The sequence below is a fragment of the Rhipicephalus microplus genome, chromosome X, assembly GCF_043290135.1.
Source record: "Rhipicephalus microplus isolate Deutch F79 chromosome X, USDA_Rmic, whole genome shotgun sequence".
Classification (NCBI taxonomy): Eukaryota; Metazoa; Arthropoda; class Arachnida; order Ixodida; family Ixodidae; genus Rhipicephalus; species Rhipicephalus microplus.
Window position 1 is genome coordinate 171,397,813 of NC_134710.1, and position 15,933 is coordinate 171,413,745.

General features: G+C 42.3%; 2 protein-coding genes across 4 annotated transcripts; one reads left to right on the forward strand and one right to left on the reverse strand.

Annotated features, from left to right (window-relative positions):
- Positions 1-4,056: 4,056 nt before the first annotated feature.
- On the reverse strand, positions 4,057-8,898 carry LOC119178705 (uncharacterized). Of its 3 annotated transcripts, none has more exons than XM_037429948.2 (5): positions 8,684-8,898; positions 7,756-7,869; positions 7,547-7,696; positions 7,214-7,282; positions 4,057-6,687 (listed from the first exon to the last, which is right to left on the reverse strand). In XM_037429948.2, exons 1-5 carry the CDS (start codon positions 8,894-8,896, stop codon positions 4,507-4,509), a joined length of 2,727 nt encoding a protein of 908 aa, XP_037285845.2. In that variant the 5' UTR covers positions 8,897-8,898; the 3' UTR covers positions 4,057-4,506. The 3 variants fall into 3 exon arrangements, with proteins under 3 accessions (XP_037285845.2, XP_037285837.2, XP_075734316.1); XM_037429940.2 differs by having other exon boundaries at positions 4,057-6,690; XM_075878201.1 differs by lacking the exon at positions 4,057-6,687 and having other exon boundaries at positions 6,970-7,282.
- Positions 8,899-9,034: 136 nt separating this feature from the next.
- On the forward strand, positions 9,035-15,329 carry LOC119178715 (uncharacterized). Its single transcript, XM_037429956.2, has 8 exons — positions 9,035-9,437; positions 10,964-11,076; positions 11,162-11,477; positions 12,463-12,599; positions 12,756-12,894; positions 13,417-13,491; positions 13,636-13,756; positions 15,172-15,329. Exons 1-8 carry the CDS (start codon positions 9,035-9,037, stop codon positions 15,209-15,211), a joined length of 1,344 nt encoding a protein of 447 aa, XP_037285853.1. The 3' UTR covers positions 15,212-15,329.
- Positions 15,330-15,933: the final 604 nt, after the last annotated feature.

The window sequence follows — 15,933 nt, forward strand, 5'->3', positions numbered from 1 at the left end:
AGGTGTTTAGTCTGGACTTCTTTGCCATCACGCCTCATCCTAATTCGTTTCACGTTGATGACATTCTGTTCGCTGAAACCCTCCAGGAGTTCAGCCTCCGTCAACCCTAACAGGTCATCATCTGAGACGACGCCACGGGTGGTGTTCATGGTTCGGTGTGGGGCTACTATTAATTTGGTATCTCCAAATTTCACTAGATTAGACAATTTTTCATATTATTTCTGGTCGCGGAGCTCTAACAGAAGGTCACCACTTGCCATTCTCGAAGCTTTATATCCTGGGCCAAAGATTTCTGTCAAAGACTTCGAAACAAGAAAAGGTGAAATTGTTCGCACTGGTTTGCCGGATGTGTCAGCGTGGATAACGTGGAATCGGGGAAAGGATACTCTCTGGTGACCAAAAAACTGGAAGACTTTATCGGTGCGCCCTCTTTTCTGAGGGCGATCAGGAAGTGGGGGGAAGGAACTAGCCATAAGAAAAGGTTTATTTTCTGCAGCGGCGCCAGCCACCCACCATGGAGTCCTACAAGGGGACGCTGCAGGGTCTGCAAGCACAGGCCCTGCTGACGCCAGCTGTACACCACCACTATAACCGTATATGGTGTATCCAAGGTAGGATAGCCACACAGGGTTAACCCTTCCCGCCAGGAAACACGGAAGTCAACGGAAGAGAGTAGAGGACAGGAAAGATTTAAAGCTGTGATGTTGATGAACAAAGTGCGTGTGTGCATAGACAGTGTAGACACTCTTGCTCTTGTAGAAACTGGTGCTGCTCCCAGTCAAAAAAAGTGAATGGGTCCAACTGGTCATACCAGTTCCCATGAATTGGTCCCAAATGGCATTAATTGGAAGCCAACTGGAATGCTGAACTTCAATAGGAAAGACCAATTGGACCTTATAGTTCCAATTGGCCAGTCCAATTGGTTCACCGCTGACCATTTGATCTCCAATTGGAATGCTTGTTAGTCCAATTGGCTGCCCACATTCCAATTGGAAAACCATTGGAACAGTGCATTCCAATTGGCCTCCCAATTGGCATCCCAAATGGTGTGCTTGTTGGTCCAATTGGTTGTACAACTACAATTTGGGAGAGTGTTGGAACATTGTTCTTTCAATTAAAATTTGTTTCATATACATAAAAGTTGATATTTGTTATTTACATGGCAACTTAATTTGCTATAGGCCAGGGCAGAATTCCAGGCTCAAGTAATTGTCATGATTCTTATATATTGGAGTCAATTGAGCCATGTATACATATTTTGAATTGAAAACTTCATTGTAGTGTGCATTAGGTTATGTTCTTCAGTCATTTATGTTCCTTATAAGCAACTTTTTTTTCTAGAGCTGTGGCGTTTACTATAAGGTACATTTTAACTCAAAACAGTGGGACAGTTATAGCATTAACAGTTAACATGAGTTTGAATATGGTACAATTAAAAATGCAGCTAGTTCTGCTGGTTTGTGACCTATAGCTGTGCTCATAGAAGCAGTACTTTCAGTCTCCTGCTGGGTGATTGCCTGGACAAAAATAGGCCCATTGCTACATGCAAGCTTCATCACTTGTTTTTGTCATTTTTTTTTCTTGGATATTTTGTGTAGACGAAGTAATAGTCACTGATGTGGGTATAAAATTAAAGGTTGAAGTTGGTGCACGAAAGCTGTAGTGCAAACGGAGTGTAAAAATCCAGCACAGCACACATGTTGTGGGAATTAGTCATATGCGAAGCAGTCAGCATGCGTCAGCCAATGCTGGAAATTTCATTTTGAGCCTTCAGCGTTACGAGGTGGATAGACATCTTTGTCCCAATTGATTAGCTCTGTGCATATTGTAGACTTTCCAGGCACATCAAGTACACTGACGCGTGAAAGGTAGCTTATGGCACAACATAACATCAGTGTTCCCATTGGAGCTTGCACTTCAGTTATATTACCATGAAGTGCATGCTATCGAGTGATGATGTGCTTATATACAGACAAGTGCAACCCTTGAATATTGCTCGCACAGTCCTAAGTGCACATATGTAAAGCTTATCACATTGATATAAAACAGGAAAGCCAACTCTGCAACTACTTTGTCCTGACAAGGTATTTTTCATTGTACAAGGTATCTTTCTAAAGTAGTTTGAAGCAGTGACTGAGTGGAGGCTGCCATGCAGAATTCCAGGGTTTGATTCTGGCTTCACCCACGATTTTTATTTTTTGCTGCCATCTGGATATTTCGCGACATGAGCTCATTCACACTGTTGTGTTAAGATTTCCAATGTCTGGGCTGATATAGCCTGTGAATCACTCACAGCTAGTGGTGTGTGAATAGTGAAATTTCATCTTTGATTCTAATGACGCCGAATAGTGGCCAAAATATAGAATACGTAACATTTTATTGAAAATTGAAAGGAAGAACAAATTAATGAAGTCAGCTTGTATCCTCAAGCACATAACGCAGTAAGTGAATGCTGCCGAATGACAACAAATTGTCCTATAATAATACTGTTGTCCTTCATCGTTCCAAGTGCTTCATGCCCAAAAATGGCAGCATTTCTTGCCTAATTATAGGTCTTGATATATCTTAATGGATAGACTATGCAACCTCTTTCTGCACAGTAGTGCTTTTGAAATTAATGAAATCACAGCAGTATAACCTTGGTGCTGTTTGTACAACAGAAGACAACCACGCATTTCCGAGAAAAGCTCGTGGCATTCCACCACAATATGTTTATTAAAATGGGCAAAAATACAACAAGTCCAGGCATAAGAACACTCAAACAAAACACAAAAATAATAATATGCATGAAATATATGTACATATGTAAAAAATAATACACAAATGCACAAAATTTGCACATAGTTGCATCTGAAATTAAATTACAAATTAACAGTGCACATAAAATTTCACAAGGTATAGCAACTTGAATGACATATGCCACTCTGACAAAACTGAGTGCCGAATACCCACTGCACACTGGCCATGACGTGCTTGCATTTAGGCAACTCAGACAATTTTAAGAGGTCAATGGATTTCCGTAAAATTTGCTGGTTAGCAATTTCCTTTACGTGACCTGCAGTTTCTGAGCATGCATGATCTTAGTTTTTCCTACGTTTAATTTAGTTTCAATAAAGTTCAATTGTTAGGCGGCGCTCATACTGTGTCCTCGTCCTGCGAGATGTCGTGTTCGCACCAAGTTTCAATGTACGGTCACTCACACCAGTGTCACTAGAGCTGCAATGCTGCTCATGTGCACAAACCCAGCTTGTAGTGCTATTATTTCACATAATGATGCCACAGAAGCATGGCTTTCATTATATATGTATCAAGAGTACAATGAGCAGCCACTGTACCTGCTTATGCAAACAAATGCACCAGTTGTTTTGCACTATCACTAGCACTCTTCCAAGGAAAATGAGCAAATGGAGAAAGCAGTGCCCCATAATCTCTTAGTGATTACACCTATGGCTTACTCAAAAAGGGCTAAAACACCTAAAATAGCTTGCTTAATTTTGAATGGCCTGGCAAAACAGAAAGAATTTACGATCGAAAACGATACATTCGAGAGTACACAAGAATATGTATACCTAGGACAACTACTCATGGGAGAACCTAACCACAAAAAAGAAATTCACTGAAGAATAAGAATGGGCTGGAGCACATTCGTCAGGCACTCTCAAATAATGTCAGGAAATCTGCCACTATCATTAAAGAGAAAAGTATACAACCATGGCATACTGCCAATTCGGATGTATGGTGATAAACCATGGAGAATAATGAAACAGCTAGAGCGAAAGCTGAGGACCACGCAGCGTGCAATGAAACGTAGAATGGTAGGAATAACAATGAGAGACCGGAGGATGGTAGCATGGCTAAGAGAACAGACAGGAGTTGCAGATGTCCTAGCTGACATCAAGCGAAAAAAATGGACCTGGGCTGGTCTTGTAATGGGCTGGAGCACATTCGTCAGGCACTCTCAAATAATGTCAGGAAATCTGCCACTATCATTAAAGAGAAAAGTGTTCACCAGACAACTGGTGAACAATAAGAGCAACAGAATGGTTACCAAGCGATGGTCAACACAGTTGGGGAAGGCAGGGAGTTAGACAGAGCGACATAATTCGGAGGTTCCCAGGAATAAAATGGAATTAGCTCGCACAGGATATGGTAAACTGGAGATCATTGGGAGAGGCCTTCAACCTGCAGTGGACTAACACAGGCTGAGAATGATGATGATGCCCCGCCGCGGTGGTCTAGTGACTAAGGTACTCAGCTGCTGACCCGCAGGTCGCGGGATCAAATCCCGGCTGCGGCGGCTGCATTTTCGATGGAGGCGAAAATGCTGTAGGCCCGTGTGCTCAGATTTGGGTGCACGTTCAAGAACCCCAGGTGGTCGAAATTTCCGGAGCCCTCCACTACGGCGTCTCATAATCATATGGTGGTTTTGGGACGTTGAACCCCAAATATCAATCAATGATGATGATGATGATGATGAATTAGGGAACATAGAATTGTCGAAGAAGACTACAGAGAAAGAGTGCTGGGAGGTGCACATACATATGAAACATTTTCCACATTGATTAATACACTAACACTTCTTATTTCTAGAGGCTGAATAATTACTGTAGGAGACTGTTTGAATAACACTTTGTGCACATGGTTAACGGTCACCAAGTCATACTTTACTGGTCGGCACCGAAGTTTCCAGACACATATGCATGTGTTATCACCACTTGAAATGATCTTTTCAATAATGGCAAATGATCCATCCAAGAGTTGAACAACTGAAGTATTAGTCTTTTTCTTTGACGCGTACAAGCAGTCTGTCAGGATTGAACCGTTTACCATCATTCTTCTGTACTTTACAGAGGGTGGCAGAATTTCTTGCTCAGGTGATGAACAGGCTGGTGGAATACAAGAACCACTTCCAAAAAAACGGGTGCCATCACTGCTGCTTTTGCTTTTGTGAGTGACCTTGGCATCAAAAGAATTGCAATACAGCACCACGCTAGGGCTGGCAGTCAGATCCTGCAGCTCCATTACAGTGTTTTCAATCTGCAGAACTCTACACAGCTGGTGTGGAATTCCATTTGCAGCTTTGATGGCCTCTTTGAGGCTCCCATTTCCCGATTCAAATGGAAATGCGGAATGTGCCCACAGGGGTCCCCAGTCGTGGATACTCTTGACAATATGTGTCAGCTGGTGCATGTTATATGTCATGAAAGCTTTTCCAAAAAGCATTTCTGAGCGCACATGAAACTCTAACAAGAGTTTCTCTGCTCTGTTAACTTCAGCAGTTTCGATACTGCGCTGCAGCATAATATGTAAAGCTTCCACCAAGCATGCCCAATGCTCAAGGTATCTTCTCTCCAGAATACCATGGAGCACTGGGATGCTGTAATATAGTATCCAATTCTCCAGCTCTTTAGCTTTCCACCATCTCCGCTCTTTTGTTGCTCGCGGCAATCTTTTCACGTCTCTCGGTGGCCTGATAGCCAAAAGCCTCTCATCGACCATGTTTTGCTTGCGACTGAGGGAGTAGGCATAACCTGATGACTCAAACCACAAGTCTAAAAACTGCCGTGCTACACCGAGTAAAATACAGTGCATGTAGTCAGGGACAAAGCCTGATACGATATTAAAATAGGGCAGGCCGATCAACGGAGATGCTGTTTTAACACCATTAACAGTCACACCTTCCCTAACTGCAGTCATCATATCTTCGACCATCTGGCTTTCAGTGCGCTCAGTGGGGTTCAATGGTTGAACAGGGTACTTAGTAGAACCACCAGCTCGTTCACCTTTCTGCAGACACCAGTTACATCCGAAATAACCATTAAATTGTGTGACACCTTGCATAGGTGCCCTGGCAACAGAGTCAACTGCACAACAAATGCAATAAGCTTTGTATGTCTGCAGTTGACCCTTCCGCTCCAACACAAAGCCATTTTCACTGAGGTGGCTCATTTCCTTTACAAATGTGTTCTGAAAAAGCTCCATATTTGGTTTCTCCTTCCAAAACCACAATGCCGCAAGGACGAGTTTTGACATTCTCTGTTCAGCTGGGATCTCATTAACAATTAACTGAATAGGCCAAATGGACGTGCCACTTGATTTGAACAGCGGTGTGCCATCGGCATTTAGGGTGAAGGTGATTCTGGGCCCACACTGCTGTGTTGAAGCTGCGAATTTGTGGTACATTTCACCATCACATAGATCACCCAGTGAGCCATCATGGTGAAGTGGCTTTGTTAGGTCAAGGAGTGCACAGTCTTTCAACAATCTTTGCAACTGTGATTCCACATCAAGAGTCACAAAAAAAGGCATATCAGATAGACTGGAAACACTCGTTCTGTGCCCACACTGTATGCACTGAAAAGAGGCATTTGTTTCAGCATTTTCTATATGTGTGAAGCATTTGGGGCAAAAACAATAATATGTCATGGTTGTGCCAGTTTTGCTCAAAAGTTTGGAGAGCTGGTACCGTGAATCAGGCAATATTGGATGTTCGAAAATTCTGTTAATAAGGTCCAACATGCTGGTCAGCCCAGTGAATGACAAATTATTTTTCACAGCGTGCTTCAGCACCATGAGGAGAATGTCACCTCTGGACAAAACCACTCTTTCAGTGATAACATCAGTAAATAACTCTCCAAACTGCGACTTGCCACCATGACTCGGCCCCGTGGGACTGTTAGGCATTTGCTGCTGAAAGGAGAAAAGAAATAATTGTTCAAAATGGCAGCACTCGACTGAGACTTCACAATTAATTATCCAAGTCAGCTAGAAATCGATCCCTCTTTTCTCGACAAATGATGCCATATATCCCAATTTCTGTGCCACATACCCACGTCCATGACGGTTGGCTGATTTGCTGCATATAGTTACCGTGGCCGCCGCGGGATGCCGCCATGTACCCCCCTCCCTCCGTGCACTTGTGATTACACTGACAGTAAGCCACGCATTTGAAGAAAAACAAGAAGGTGCTCAAGGTCATGATGCACAATGATAAAGGGGCACATGTTCTTGCCCCCTTGTCATCCCCCTCCCTGCACTGCTTTCACAAACATAGCGCTGTGTGTGTGTGAGCCTTCATTGTGTCTTCGTTTTCAGTGAGCTCTTACCGTTCATAAATTCTGCATTTCCAATGCCTAAACAAGCTAAGTGATCCCCCAGCAGTTAATGACATCAGCCATGTTTGTGTAATTTTTGCAACTTCCGATGGACCTACCATGTCATCTTCTGAAGGCAGCTCTCCAGGATCATGTTGCTCTGAACCATCCTCATCAGACATGGACAGCTGCAAAACAAATAGAGCAGAGAAAACACAAAAACGATGAAACCAAGAGAAAAGGGAACTCGTCAGAGATCGGCACCACCTCGACGTGTGACAAAGCCATGTTCGATTTTTAGTGCAAAATCTGCAATGACACCACATATGGAGACACAACAGGCACAAGTGCTGTCATGCCTCTGCGATGTCACCGCATATTACTAAATACTCCGAACAACCACTTCTGTTATACAAAAAAATACCCACATAAATATAGATATGTGTGCATACCTCTTCATCATTTAGCAATGTGTCATGGGAAACCATCGGGTTGGCATGCTGTGGCCTATCATTGGTTGCTTGCAGTTCTGGAGTAGTGGGACTGACCGGAGCAGATGTCACCCTGGAGGCTGCTGTGCTACAAGCATCGCTTGAAGTTTCCTGCAAGAAAACAGCTTATTAATAAAAATGCACTTAACGTCTCGAACATACTACCTCACCTGTTCATCCTCACTACTCAACGTATCAGTTCGAAGTATGCCATTTATATCTGTCGAGACTGAAGCTTGTCCTGCTGCTTCATCATCAGACGAGGATGTGTCCATAGGCACCTCCTGAATGCGAAGAAGTATCTTAGACATATGTGCACGCCTTAAGTCGAAGCTTTACTGTGTAAGCTCCTATCTAATGTATCGTAATAGAGAAAGGTTTTTGTTTGTTTTTGAGAATGACAGCATCAGTTCTCATTGGGTTTGTTGCATTTAAACCCAATGCTAATAATAATATTGGGTTTACTTAGACAAAAACTTAACTCAATGACTGACTCAGCAATGACAAGTGACATCACAATTTTGCTAATAACAAACCCAAGGCACGCAAAATCGATTAATTACGCATTAATGTAAAATATAACTAACCTGTAGGCAAGATATTCGCAAAACTCCTGCGAACATTGTTACCATTTTACGTAAGCCGTGAATTCAGACAGAAAAGTCCGCTTTAAATGTTCTAACAGATGCAATGTACTGAACTGCTACAACTGCTTTCAATGCCCTATTAGAGATTTGTTAAAAAAAATTTTAAGTCAATGTTAAAATCGGTTACAATGACCCGCTCAAATAGCGGCTGCCATTCACAGCCGCTTTATTTGTACTCAAATGTCGCAGCAATACCAGTTTGCTCACTACCAGTTGTTCACTAAACAGTAATTTACAGCGTGGTTCGGTACCGCCAAGCGAGCGATATCTGCCGTCAATATTTACGTTCACCCTCGGCAACTACATGTGCGGACAAACGCAGGTTGTTCGCCCACACAAACTGTTGTTAATACGCTAGGCGTGTTATGCGAACCAAGACATGCAGTCTCGTGTGAGTCTTGAACACCAGCGCCAATTGAAGGCGTTAGAACAAAAACAAAGGTAAACTTACACGCTGTTGGCAACCCCTCTCAGTACTTCTCGGTAGCACAAAGTCCGATCCATGGTTGATATATCGTTTATATGGGCCTCTCTTCTTTCTCTTTGGAAGTTGATACATTATGACCGCATTAGACGATTTGTTGGTGCACGTGTGGATGCTCCTCAGATTGTTGTTGAGCGCACAACCGAACACCACTTCAGCACAACGGCAACCATGGCACATCCTGACTGGTCAGCGTCACAAAAGATGTCCAGTTTCGTATTTCAATATTTCATTTATTACTGTAATATCTGTACATCTGGTAAACCAATATATACTCATAAAACCTAAATAAAATGGACATATTAATATTGAAGTCATATGCGTCTATGTAGCACGATGTGTTTACGTGGAAACCTGTATCTGCCAGTCGGCTTGAAGTACGAGCTCGCGGCTCGCGCGTACGTTTACATTCAGCACGTGCAACGGCAGTCTGACCGCTGGCCGCAGATTTGCGTGCGATCCTGCGAAGTGATCATTCGGCTGCGTATCCTCTTTGTGTTTTTTTCGTGCACTAACGGCACAGTGTACTGCAGAATGATCACGCACGCTAAAGTACGTTACGAAGACGATCGGAAACTTGCGATTGTGGATGTTGGCGACATCGAAAACTTCAAACCAGAGCACGCGAAGGACTTCAAGTCCAAGTTCTTCTATTCTGTAAAGTGGACCGATCCGGACGGGACCTCTGATTACTACCGGGCTCGGATCCTAGCTTTGGGAGGTAAGCTCTTCGTTTGCGACCCTGGCACACATTTATTTTGCCTTGTCAAGTTCAACATTAAGTGCATTTTTGTGTTCCGCGGTGCGCATATGCCTATCGTTGATGCTATCCGGTGCGTGCGGTCGGTCGGCAGGTATAATTTGATTAATGAAACATAATTTTGTCTTGAAATGAGCGTAGTTCAAATATAGTCTTGCAACTTCCGTTATTTATAAATAGGCCTAATGAAGCTAGTGTATAAAAATTACTATATATACTCAACTGTCTTTTGCGCTCTTGCAAATGCAATTAATATGCCTAAAACTTGTTGCTAAGTGAGATGGATATCTAAGGGATCGCCTTTCTTTCTATTCTTCATGCGGTACAGCACAACTCGATAATATTCCTTAAAATGTATGCACTGATCCAGATCATAGACCCCTCTCCTCCAACTTTTGACGCTATTGTCTGCGAAGCTTCCAGCGTACGGCACGTGGCAAACTTGTTGAGTCCTTCCCAGCTGCCTTTATGTTTTCAGAATACAGTAAAAGCTCGTTAATTCGAACTCGAATGGGACTATAAAATTGTTCGTATTAAGTGGAGTTGAAAAATTGCGCAGGCGCTAGAATGAAGACATTGTTCCACACTGTGTGGAGAACCCAGAGAAGCCACCTCTGGACTCGTTCCCGCAAACTAGGTGATACTACATGTTTGTGGCAGGTAATTTCATAAATTAAATTCAGGCTGTGACAGCAAGAGAATTTATTGATCAGTCAGTGATACACCAGAAACAAGCATAGACTACAAAGAACAGACTACAAAGAACACAGGACAGAGTTTAACAGAACGAGTGCAACCGTCAAGTGGTCTTATTTTCATGCGTAGTGAATAATAAGGCTAGTTGATGCTTGCGCTCAGTCTGTAAAACTGCGTTCTTTGTAGTAGTCTTCATAGCGGCGCCCTTCCATAAGTGCATTCAACTATTATGTAGGTCAAATAAAATAATTATTTTTGATCATCTGTGTTCATGCAATAATCATTAATTCATTATCTTCACCATAGCAGTCAGATCCCCCCTCCCCGAAATAAAAAAAAAAAAGGAACCAGGATTTGCGTGTATATATATATGTATATATTGCGTATTTGACCTCTCCTTACACAAATGCATATACGCAAACATCTAGAGCTCAGTTATACAGTATATACAGTAGTCTTATGCAAAGACAGTTAATGAGCACATGTTTTATGGTTGTGATACTACGCACATATATATTCTCCCTGCTTCTGTTTAAGGCTTACATGCATATAGAGCATGAACTTTTTTAATATTGAAACAAAGACTACCGGAAATTTCAAGGATCCTTTCATATAAGTAGAAGGCTTATTTAAGTGTACACTTAGCATAATATTCCTTCCCACTTAATCTGTTGTCACTCTTCTGTGTTTTTCTTTATACTTGCAGTGCAGCCTAGTCGCACATCCATGGCTTATAATGAAATTATTTCCTCGTAACATTTTTCAATGTGTACGACCTCAATATTTTCCAGAATCTGAAGACGACTTGGAGGGGGAGGGAGGAAGCCGGCAGAGGCCTAGGTTTGAAAAAATGGCTTATTCACCTGACGGCGGAAGTGAGGATGAAGATGATGTCCAGCCAGAGGTACTTGTTTATGCAGTGCCATATCATTCTTTATGCATTGCACAACTTAAACAGCCTCATAAGACATTTTTTTGTTTGTGTACAGCGTCCCGTGAAAAAGCCCTCTGGCCCAAAACAGGAGCTCTTGGACATGCTGAAGAGAAAAAAGGATGACATCTGCCGAAAGGAGGAAACAGCTACAAAGAAACAAAAAAAGAGGGAGACCTATGACGATAGGGGCAGCCTAGTCAGTGAGCTCAAGAACAAGCTACAGAGGCTTGAACAACTGATGGATAGAAAGAGCAAAAAAATAGAGCAGCTCCAAAACAAGAATAACACATTAGAAAAGGAGGCCATGGAGCTGAGGCGGCTTAATGTGAGGCTGCAGGAAAAAATTCTGACAGCCTTAGATGAAGGCAAAGGTATGGAATTCGGCTTTTCGTAGTTTTGTGGCTTCTGTGGCTGCTATGTACGTAGACTTATTTGTAATTTGTATGCCAGTAGCATGGTCACACATTTTTTTTTTTTTTTTTCAGGTTTGGGGGGGAGGGGGCACTCAGCTATGCTTTATGTATGTTTATGCATGCATTTGTATGCGCGTTTATACACATGCCAAACTGAAATTTCAGGGGGGGGGAATTATGGGCTTCCTTAAATTTAAAGCTATTCCTTACAATTTCAAACCACAAAATCGAACGAAGTGATGTTTGTGCATACTACCATGTTTACACATTCTTACGATAAGGAGCGAGTTTGCTTATTTAAGAAAATTACAAAAAAATATAGGGTATTGCAGTTATAACATGAGCTCGCCATCCTATGTTGGAGAGCTTCTCTTCTGACCAGTGGTGACGACCTTGCATAGGACCACAAAAGGCTTTTCAAGTCAGCGGAGCATGAAAGAATTTGTCGCACTTCTTCATCACCCAACAACTATATGCTCATTTACGCCTTGATGCCACTGCCTATGATTTTCGAATATCTTTGGACAGTTTATTGTTTTATTGTTAAGCAAATCCTTTTGCATTTTCTTCATGTTTTACCAGGCAGTGGTTGCATGTGCAAAACATTGCATAGATCCAACACGTCCATTGTCACTTAGAATGCTCTTTGAAGGTGCTTTGAAACAAAATAATAAAATTGCTGTTTTATGTGTAGCCTGGTTTCACATCTAATATGAGGTGCATTCTCAAATTGTTAGTTACAAAAAAAAAAAAAAAAGAAAAAAACTCAAGTTAATACAATACTTGCATTTGGTACAATTTCTTTGATGTAGCTATATTTTGGGTGAGAGCCTTGATATTGAAACTCATATGTTTTGAATGTTGATTGCTGACAATGCTGTCTTCTTAAAGTGACTTGAGTTCTGCTGTTTGTAGTGAGCCTCGCTTCATGTTGATGGTGCAGGCAACAGTAGAGCTGCGTGCTCAATTAAGAGCAAACCGGAGCACTCAAGGATGGAGCTCATAGATATTGACATGGATGTGATTCCAAGGGAGACAACACCGCCACCAGATGATTGCCCAAGAAAAGAGAATGCCACGGTAATGTGCATATCTAAAGGGCAGCTTCAGGAATTTTTAGTTTTGCATACAGTTGTCGTTGTAGGTGAAATTTTTTTTGTGCTTGCTTAACTGTAAATGCTGCTTTTTCAGATGGTTGTTATGATTTTTTTTTTGCAATACATTCCTCTGATGCAGGTGGACATTGGCAGTGGCCTTCGAATAAATTCTTGTGCGTGGAGTCACATCCAGGGCCATCAAAAGGATTCTCTTTTTGTGAAAGACCTGCTTCTTGGAATTTGGCCAAAGGAGCAGCTGAAAAACCGCTCTTTGCAAGGTATGTTGCTGTTCTATAGATTTTTTTTTTTATAACGACAAAGCTCTTTAGGCTAGCCTTATTCTGTTCAAGGCAAAGAAATTCCTAGGTGGGTATGTGCCACAGGAATTGGCCAATCCCCAATGCAAGTTCAGCAGGTGCAAGTGTTAAATGAAAACTGCTTGACGGAGTGGAGCATGTCAAACATGGGAGAGGAAGAAAGAGAACTAAGAGGAGTAAAGGCATAAAATGATCGAAAGACTAGACTCGGAGAAAGAGATAGAAAAGCAGAGAGCAAGACAAAGAGAAACAGGAAGAGAGTGAGAGACATAGATAGAGGAAGTAATCAGTAGAGAGAGAAAGGAAGGGAAGAAAGAGCAAGAAAGAAACCGAGAAATTAAAAGGAGCAACAAGGAAGGCTGCCCCGCTCCGCTGTTTCTTCAGGCTTGGCACCACTAATGCGAAGCTGCCATAATTTTTTTTAGCGCTGTGAACTAGAAGTAGCAGTATTATAGTTAACCACTGTTCATTTGTGTCTTGCAGGAAAGCGGTGTCCACGATTTCCGGATCGGCCTGCAAAAACTCCACTGACGCCTTGGAAAGTGGAAGTGATGCGGGGTAAGTGTCCATGCTTTTTAAGATATTTTGGTGTAGACTGTCTTTGTTCATTCTGCCTCAGACCATATTCTTATAGACTCCATTTTTGTTTAAGAACTGTTTCTTCTTGCCAGTTAGTGATGCCCTGTGAACCTTTTGTTTTAGATTGTTACAGACGGCGACTGCAGCGCCAAGGTATTCCTGAAAACCTTGTGCCTGCTGCACTCAAGCAGCTAAACCATTTTGTGGTGGAGAAGCTGGCAGACCTTGAGAGGATGGCAAAACGGTGAGATGCAGTTGTAAATGTGTTTTGATGAATTTCAGGAAGGTTCTTGTATGTAGTTTTAAATGACATGCAGCCTTGTAAAAAAAAGTGTTCAAAGCATCATACTGATTAAATGCCATGCCAGTGCATTTACTCACACCTGTGAAGTATGTGTGAGATCATGTGGTAAAAACTAGTCTTGAGCTCCTAGCACATCAAGTTAGCACTTTACTCACATCTGAGCAGGCCCAAATTCTAGGCTGACCCCCTAAGGTTTGAAGCCAGAAAAAAGAAAAGAAAATGTTACCTCAAATGTAGACCCAGCAGGAAAACGTTTACAGTATGCAAAAAACTCAAAACACATACAGTAGAACCCAGATATATATATAGAGCCATAAAGGAGATTGCAAAATAGTTTGATATGGCAGCAAAGCAGACAACTCGTCCAGCTTTCTCCTGTGTGTGTTTGTGTGTACAATGATTCTCTGCTGAACAGTGCTGTTCTCTTGAAACCCGGCGCCTGCTACAATGTGTAGCCTGCTATGTATGGTCACAATATTACTGCACTGGGACCCCTTTCCGTGCTTGTTTACTATGTCAGTGTCTGTGCAGTAACATTTTCTTGTGCGTAAGCGTTCACTTCTGACAATAAGCGGGTGTTGCGTGCATCATTTTGGGCCAATGTGGCGGCTATGCTTTTTTGTGCAGTTAAGGCGGTTTTAGCTATTCCACCATGGCACCAACGCATTTGGGTTGTTGCATATTAGCAGTATGCAGTAAGTTTAAATGGCGCTGTGCCTTACATGCTGCTAAACAGGTAGTCGAAAATGCCTAGTGCAATAGGGCTGTCGGCAATCCGTTGCACTCTCATGTTTGTCAGTGGCTGCTATCACATTTGCAGCCATCGCCACATGTGCTTAAGTCTTAATCGATGGCCAGCCGGTGCGTCCAAATGAAAATGTGAAATATTTTGCACAGTACAGCATGCTACTGGCCACACCTAGAGTTGCGGGGTGCACCTTGAATCAACAAGCTTATGAGCCTTGATGGCATGATCAATCCATGGTTATTATGCTGGTGGAAACAATTACTGCTATCACTCAACTGTAACAATTTTTTAAGTACTCAAATATAAACCAACCCGACAGTATTTGAGTTTGAGAAAGACTATTGGCCTAGATTTGCGTAAATATGATACACACTCTGCCTACAGCAATAAGCAATGTCATTACCTATCCCTAATATTCTGACAGGTCCATTTCTAAGGATAGTTCTGCAGCAGGCTACCATTGAAAATGTTGCAAAGGGCCAGCTCTCATGCCTTGAAGTCGTAGTGTGGTTCAAGCACCACAATGTCGTTGCATCATGTGTATATGTAACATTAGCGATGTGAACTTGTAACTTTCATGCACTTGTGTATTTTTCAACACTTTCAGGGAGAAGGACAACCTTAAGCCACAGGAAAGCTGTGAATAAGGCCAGCAAATTCCAAGGTCAAGAGTAAGCCGTGCCTGCAAATTTGGTCTAGTCATTTTCCAGTCAACTTTTGCAATACTTGTACAAGTAATAAATTATTGTAAATCAAGTACCTTCATTTTATGGTTTTTATTTTATGCATGTGCAATACACATCACTCACGACCAAGCATACCGGATCATTTTGGTCAGGATGAACATTTTTGCTTTAACAATTTGGTGTGCTCTTTGCCCATGTATTTCAGCCAAACACCAATTTGTAATGGAAGAATGTTAGGTTCAAGCTAGACCAAGCTAGAAGTTCACTTCAAATGGTTGACCAGTTGCACACCAGCCAGCTCTAACTGGATGACCATGTACATTCAACTGGCTGACCAATGGCGCACCAATCAGCTTCAATTGGATGACCTGTTGGCACCAGTTGGCTTGAACTGGATCACCACATGTTTTCAACTGGTTAACCATTTGGGCACCAGTCAGCTTCTATTGGATGACCTGTTGGGTGCCAGTTCACTCTAACTGGGGGACCATACGTTTTCAACTGGTTAACCAGTTGGACACCAATTCACGTGAGCTGGTTAACCGGTTGGCTTTAACTGGATCATTATGTGTTTGACTGGCTGACCAATGGCGCACCAATCAGCTTCAATTGGATGACCTGTTGGCACCAGTTGGCATGAACTGGATCACCACATGTTTTCAACTGGTTAACCATTTGAACAC